Source organism: Saimiri boliviensis, chromosome 10 (genome assembly GCF_048565385.1).
Source record: "Saimiri boliviensis isolate mSaiBol1 chromosome 10, mSaiBol1.pri, whole genome shotgun sequence".
Lineage (NCBI taxonomy): Eukaryota > Metazoa > Chordata > Mammalia > Primates > Cebidae > Saimiri > Saimiri boliviensis.
The window spans coordinates 15,438,722-15,446,556 of record NC_133458.1 but is presented as its reverse complement, the minus strand read 5'-3'; the positions used below and the strand labels follow the sequence as shown (position 1 = coordinate 15,446,556).

General features: G+C 39.6%; 1 protein-coding gene across 1 annotated transcript; it reads left to right on the top strand.

Moving 5' to 3' along the window:
- The first annotated feature begins 209 nt into the window (after positions 1 to 209).
- Positions 210 to 5,714, top strand: LOC101034324 (serine protease 58). Its single transcript, XM_003929789.3, has 5 exons — positions 210 to 249; positions 2,219 to 2,357; positions 2,579 to 2,835; positions 5,315 to 5,454; positions 5,565 to 5,714. The coding sequence occupies exons 1-5, from the start codon at positions 210 to 212 to the stop codon at positions 5,712 to 5,714; spliced, it is 726 nt and encodes a 241-aa protein (XP_003929838.1).
- The last annotated feature ends 2,121 nt before the right edge of the window (positions 5,715 to 7,835 follow it).

Here is a 7,835-nt window from a genome sequence, read left to right as displayed (position 1 = left end):
CACTTAACCTCTACTCTTATCTCTCTGAAAGATGACACTACACCCTCCTCTGAGTGATGGACACTGTTTCTAAAACTGAATCCTGCTACTGAAAGAATTCAGATGATATATTTTTCCAATTCTAGAATCTTGCTTTATTTTATTTAGTCTTTTTCTGTCTCTTCCATGTTTTCTAGAAGCTGGAGCTGAACTGGGTGTTCAACATCATCATGAAGTTTATCCTCCTCTGGGCTCTCTTGAATCTGACTGGTGAGTGTGTACATATTTGTCTCTTTACTCACCAAAGAGAAATCCTGAGTAAAGCATGAAAGATGGATAATGGAGAGAGGTGTCATTCCAGAATTCAAGTGTAGGATGCTTCTCTGTCCCTTCCTACTGCCCTGTTTCCACTAAGTTTCCTCTCGTGATAGTGCCTGCCTACCTGCCTGCTGCAGGAGGATTGCTTGTGTGCTTTTGGGTGAGGTGTGGATATTGTCACTCAAATACCAGACCCACTCCTAATACCTGACTCTGGACCTGCCTGCAACAGTACTGATGTTCCGCACTGCAGAGGGCACAGCAGAACATTGAAGAATCAGATATTTCCTGGCACAGTTCCGGTTACTCAGGCATAAATCCAGAGTTATTCATAAATTCTCTCCCTCTCCTACCCCACATTTGATCTCTTAGAAAAACCTTGTTGGCTTTATCTTCTAAACATATCCTAAATCCAATGACATCTCACCATCTCCACTGCTCATAATGTTCTAAGCCACCACCTCCTGCCTGGATTAGCAAATTATTCTCCTAGCAGACCCCTCTACCTCTATGCTTTCACACTCTACAAGTTCTCCATGAGAAGACTGTCATCACTCCTTTGCACAAATCCTTGAGTGGTTCCATTTGTACTCAGAAAACAGTCCAAGTTCTTATACTGCTCTATAAAACCCTCCACCCACCTTTGATCCCCTTTCTTGCTCTGTTCCCCTTCACTCACTCTGGGTCAGCAGCCATGGCCTCTGTGATGTAACTGACACAAGCCTCAGGACCCTCCTTGCAGCTGTTTTCTCTGCCTGGAGTCCCTTCACCCAGATATTTTCTTATGCAACTTCCCCTGTCTTCATGTTATTGTTCAACATTACCCATGAAGTTCTACTCTGATGACTGGTTTAATACTCCCTGAGGCTGGGTGTGGTGGTTCATGCCTATATTCCCAGCACTTTGGGACTCTGAGGTAGGAGGATCACTTGAGCCCAAGAGTTTGAGATCAGCCTGGGCAACATAGCAAGGCTCCATCTCTACAATAAACATTCAAATATTTTAAAATTAGCTAGATGTGGTGGCACACACCTGCAAACCAGGCTGTTCAGGAGGATTGCTTGAGCCTAAGAGGTTGAAGCTGCAGTGAGCCATGATCTTGCCACTGCACTGCAAACTGGGCAACAGAGTGAGATCCTATCTGAGACAAACAAATACTACCTGATACCCCTTCTTCTCCGCCAGCACACACTTGGTAATACCTTTCTCTCTTTCCTACTCCTACTTTTATTTCCATAGAACTAATCACCATTTAACATCCTACATAGTTTACCTGTGTGTTGTGCTTATTGTTACTGAATACCTCCATTCATTGTAATATATGAGAGCAGGAATATCTATTCTGTTCACTATATAGCCCAAGTCTCTAAAACAGAGCTTGACACATACTAGGTGCTCAATGTATATTTTTTAAAACAATAAATTATTTTTCCCCTCCTCAGACTCTTAGCATTCGGTCTGCTCTTGTCATGGCACTCGTATTATTCTGTCTTGACTTATTGTTGGGGAAAAAAGATAAGACTTATTAAAGCATTCTAAACAAGAATTCTTTAAGACTTATTAAAGCATTCTAAAATTGGTAAAAATAGTAAAAAAAAAAAAAAGAGTTGATTTAGCATAGAAGCCACTAAATTGTGGAAGATGTTTATGAAAGTTTAACATTTAATTTAAAAGATTTCAATGACAATGAAAAAGCCAAACACCTTCTTCTTTTTATTTTTTTTTAAAGAGATAGGTTTCTACCATGTATCATTTTCTTCATGTTTTAGAACAATGTAAGTCATTTTACAGATTTAGTTTACAAATAAAGTTGCTGGAGAAGAGGGTACGGGACCTTGGAGCCTATTAAGTGACTTTCCTGAAGTTTTTCTAGTGATGACTGAGAAATCTCGGAATTTCTTGTCTATGCCTCTCTTGCCAGTTGCTTCAGCCTTTAATCCGGATTACACAGTCAGCTCTACTCCCCCCTACTTGGTCTACTTGAAATCTGACTACTTGCCCTGCACTGGAGTCCTGATCCACCCTCTTTGGGTGATCACAGCTGCACACTGCAATTTACCGTGAGCAATAAGCCCTCAAAGGCACTCCATTCTTCAGGTTCTCAGGTTGGGCACAGACCCTCACCCCTGCCTGAGACGAGCTCCAATTAAGTGGATTAGGAAAGCCTTTGGGAGACATACAAGGGTACAGAAAAAGGTCTGTGGGGAGGGATAATAGAGGCTCATAAGGATGGGGAAGCTATCTCTGTTAAGTCCTCTCATAAGCATCTATATTGTTCCAGGAAGCTTCGGGTGATATTGGGGGTTACAATCCCAGCAGACTCCAATGAAAAGCATCTGCAAGTGATTGGCTATGAGAAGATGATTCATCATCCTCGCTTCTCAATCACTTCTATTGATCATGATATCATGTTAATCAAGCTGAAAAGAGAGGCTGAACTCAATGACTATGTGAAACTAGCCAACCTGCCCTACCAAACTGTCTCAGCAGATACCATGTGTTCTGTCTCCACCTGGAGCTACAATGTGTGTGATATCTGTGAGTTGAAGATGACATTCTTCTCTCAGAATTAGACATGCTTTTACACCTTTGCTAGTCTTGGCTTCCTCAATTCTGCCCAGTGAAGCTTTCTTCTAACCTCTTTATTCACCCTCTTCCTCCCCTTTCCTTTTCCCTGTACCTCACTGAAGGAGTGTTTCAAGTTTTTTCTTTTTTTTCTCCCACTGTATCTTTTTATCATTTTTACTTTCATATATGATTGAAGTGCTTTTAGTAGAAAGAAAACATTTGTATTCTAATCCTAATTTTCTATGTGAAAGCAGGTCATTTTACCTTGGAGCCTCAATTTCCTTAACTCTGAAGTAAAGCAGACTACTATGCTGTATATTTTCAAACCATTTCAGTCAATAAAGCAACTTGAAACCTTGAAAAATCATGAAATAAATATCGATATATTAAATGTAAGATAAATACATAATATTGTACTAAATGAGATAGAACTTCCTATGAAAGATTGTAATAAAGATACACAGTTGAAGTTTTAAAAAGAATTTCTGAAATAACCATTTTTAACTGGTGACATTCTAAGCATTCATTCATTTCTTCAGAAAACTGTCAAAGGGCTACCATTAATTTTATCAGTGAAAGTCTTCTATACATAATTTCAAACTCCTAAACTAGATATTCTTACATACTACATAAGCTTTTTTCTGTGCCTCATATTTCACATTCCATAAAAAACTCCCACAACTTAAGGCAGCTTTCTGTTTTCTAAGTTGCATCCCCATTGCCCATTACCCCAACTCCAAATTTTTAGGCAAACCCTAATTATCTATAGTTGTTAATTACAAGAGTAGAGAGTAGTGGCAAAGGGGAGTTGATTACCTATTAGCAAAGTAGGACAATGATATAGTCCCTTATGAAGAATTATTAATGCAACCTTACTTATAAGTTCAAGTATGTATAATACACATCATATATTAGATACCACAGTAAGTATAGGAGATTTATTTTAAATAAGCCTGTCAGATTGCATTTATCTATCCAGCACTACTTCCTCTTTATAGAAGCCAAAGGACAGATATTCACTTATTCTATAATTGTTGCCATGATTCAAGCCTTTTAAAACTACTCCTTAGTAAATACCTTCAGATTTAGAGCACATTTTCTTGAATATATCAAGAAGTAGAAATTATTTGTCCTTTGAGAGTCAAGTTGATTTTTGAAAACAGCCAAATGTCCTTCTGATAAGCAGTATATTGACTCATCTGGGTAATGGAACATAGGTCAAAAAGAGATATGACTTGAAAAAAAAAATGTACCTCATTTTGATACGGCTCATGAAATACTTAAGTAAGCATTTCCTAAAGAAGTATTCTCAAAAGAAATGTTTAGCCATAAAATTGTTGCTTGGAAAATAAAGTGAAGGATCTCAAATATTTTCTTTTCAATAACTTTTACATTATTTTCAAATAAAGACATCAAACACACTCCTCCATTATAAAAAAAGACTGAATCTGAAATTACAATACTTCGTCCCAAAGAAACTTTTGTGAAAAGAACTTGTGCTGCATGTGTTCATACTACTTTGCTGTTTTTCTCATTTTGTTTCTGATTGGGCAAATGTTGTTATAAGTATACACAATTCAAAGTATTTATGGACCATTGTGATATAGATAAAAGAATATTAATTAGGAACTAGGAAACCCAGTTTTAAATCCTAGCTTTACCACTTACTAGCTTTATATTTTTAAGAAAACTGCTTTTTGAGTGACTTTTTTGGTGCAGATACTTGGTTTTGTTTTGACCTGACAAATGAGAAAGTAGGCTAAACACCTCTAAATTCCTTCAAACTCTACAAATTACATCTCAAAGGAAACCCTTTGAATGTTTAAATTTCCTTTTTGTTTTGTTTCGTTTTGTTTTGAGATGGAGTCTCACTCTTGTCACCCAGGCTGGAGTGCAGTGGTGCGGACTTGGCTCACTGTAACCTCTGCCTCCTGGGTTCAAGTGATTCTACCTCCCAAGTAGGTGGCATTACAGGTGCATGCCGCCATGCCCAGCTGATTTTTGTATTTTTAGTAGAGATGGGGTTTTGTTTTTTAGTAGAGATGGGGTTGGCCAAGCTGGTCTTGAACTCCTGACCTCAGGTGATTCCCTGTCTTGGATGCCCAAAGTGCTGGGATTATAGGCCTGAGCTACCACGCTGGGCCAAATTTCCAGAAAAGTTTAAAACGAAGTGTTTCATTTCATTGCAGGAATGTCTCATATTTACATATAACTTTCAAGAATTTGATCACTTTTATAAAGTCACAGACATTTGCATCATGAGAATTTGTTAATCTGACCATCTCCTATACTCTCATTGTCCTAACTGCAACGAGAAATCAGAAACCGTTCTGATTTCTCTAAACGTTTTATCTCTTTTCATTTCTTATGGTAGAAGAAGAAATGTGTTTTAAAAGAATTAATGTCTAAAAGAACTCTTAAGGAAGTCTGACTTTTCTCTTTCCTTTAGACAAGGAGCCCGATTCACTGCAAACTGTAAACATCTCCATAATCTCCCCACCTCAGTGCCGCAATGCCTATAAAACCTACAACATCAAGGAAAGTATGCTGTGTGTGGGCATCGTGCCAGGAAGGAGGCAGCCCTGCAAGGTAACATGCTCTCAATGCCTTACTTTTCCCATTTTCTTCCGTCTTGCCAGAAAGATAACCTGTTTTTGTTGTTGTTGTTGTTGTTGCTTTTGTTATTGTTTTCCTGGCAGGAAGTTTCTGCTGCCCCAGCAATCTGCAATGGGATGCTTCAAGGAATCCTGTCTTTTGCGGATGGATGTGTTTTGAGAGCCGATGTTGGCATCTATGCCAGCATTTTTTACTATATACCTTGGATTGAAAATGTAATCCAAAATAACTGAGCTCCTGTGGCAGTTGTGGACCATGTGATACAGCTTGTCCCCATCGTTCAGCTTCAGAATTAAACATAAATTAACTCACTAGACTGCACCATGCATACCTAACTCACTTCTGCTAAACAGAATGGGTGCTTGAGCAGTTGTACTTGTAGATATCTTCACTGTGATTATTCATAACAACCCTTCTTGCCTTCTACATAAAGATGGAAAACTCAAAATTCCTTAGACAATTGAAGTGGGAATTATGTTCTCTCTGAAGAACTGATAACTGACATTTTTTTTAAAAAAGGGCACTCCACAGCCATTTGGGGTACAAAATCCTCTACTACATGTACTAAATTAGACAATGTGTGATTTTGGCACATTACTATAATGATTGAAAAAAGGAAGTCTAATAAAGAGTGATTTAAATAGAAGTATAGAAGAGGGCAAAGTAAGAGGGAGGTATTACACTTAGCTTCTCCTTGTCCATATGACTGAATGCTTTATGCATTCCACACGAAAAAAGGATGCATTCTTTAACCAAGGAGGTCACCTCACAGTGCTCGTGGAGTCTTATGGGTAGCACTGATGCTCATTGAATCCAGTAAACCTGCCATGTCCCACTAACTAGGATCACTTGGCCTTATACAATATTACTATTGTATTGAAATCTTAGCACCAGCTCAAGTTGGGAGACATCTTTAGAGGCTAAGGTGCTCCTCTGAAAAATGACCTCCAAACCATTTTTCTCCCCAAACTAAAATTTCAGTTAATAAAATACGTGAAGATGAAGCTTTCACAGTTGCTTTAGTCTGGGGACTAATAAAGCTTTCAGTAATCAGTAGGACATAATCCTCTGTCTCAGGAGATCAGCCTCAGAGAGCTCTGGCTAGGTTAAGACTTCAGATAATAACTAAAAACACAGAGTAATCTTTCCCAAAGTATACAAACCATTTTTTGTATACAAACTATTGTATTATATGTAGTTGTATAAAGATAAAAAGCATATATATTTTTTTTTGAGACGGAGTTTCGCTCTTGTTACCCAGGCTGGAGTGCAATGGCGCGATCTCGGCTCACCGCAACCTCCGCCTCCTGGGTTCAGGCAATTCTCCTGCCTCAGCCTCCCGAGTAGCTGGGATTACAGGCACGTGCCACCATGCCCAGCTAATTTTTTGTATTTTTAGTAGAGACGGGGTTTCACTATGTTGACCGGGATGGTCTCAATCTCTCGACCTCGTGATCCACCTGCCTCGGCCTCCCAAAGTGCTGGGATTACAGGCTTGAGCCACCACGCCCGGCCGATAAAAAGCATATTAACTGAGAACAAGCCCCAAAGGAGATCAGGAGAGTAGGGTCCTAAAAAATGGGATTCCCAATATACACCCTTCTCCTTCAGTAGACACTAGGCAAGAGTGGAGGGGACACTAAAGGACACTAAGTGTTGCATTAGGGAAGCTCCTTCTGGTGGCCAGGTTTGTTCTGCATCCCAACTTGCAGCTGCTCATCTATGAACAGAAACATCACACCTATTAAACAGTCCAGCTTCGTGCCCCTCAATAGGCACGTAATTCCCATGAGACTGCCCCCTAACCGTACCCACGAGGGATAGGGATGGGGTGACACTTTGAATGAGAACTATGAGTTTGGCTGGTAGATGTTTGGTAAAGGAGTGAGTGGAGTGTAGGAAGGAGAATCAGTCCATGCTAATGAATGTATACGGAGCAGAATGCTACACAGAGGAGAAAACCAGTTCTATAGGCTTGAAATACTCTCACTCTTCTGGGAAAAATTATTTCCATTCCTCAATTAACTATGTTCCCTCATATGATGGAGGTGCAGGACATCATGGCCTCCAATCTGAGGACAAGGCAGGATCACAAGTCGACCACCTTAGAATCACAAGAGAACCTCAGTCTATCTGTCATTGAGAACCTACAATCTGATGTGAGAGACAAAACAGAGAGGGATAATAAATTAACGGAGTAGACCAAGGAGTATCCAGTGAACTGAGTTATGCACAAGAATAAGAGGCTGTGGACCAAGTAAGCAGGTAAGAGGGATGCAGGTTGGAGCAAGCCAGTGAGAGGTCATGGGAAAGATACCTCTGTCTCTTATGGTAGTTTAGGTAGTTGTCAGGAG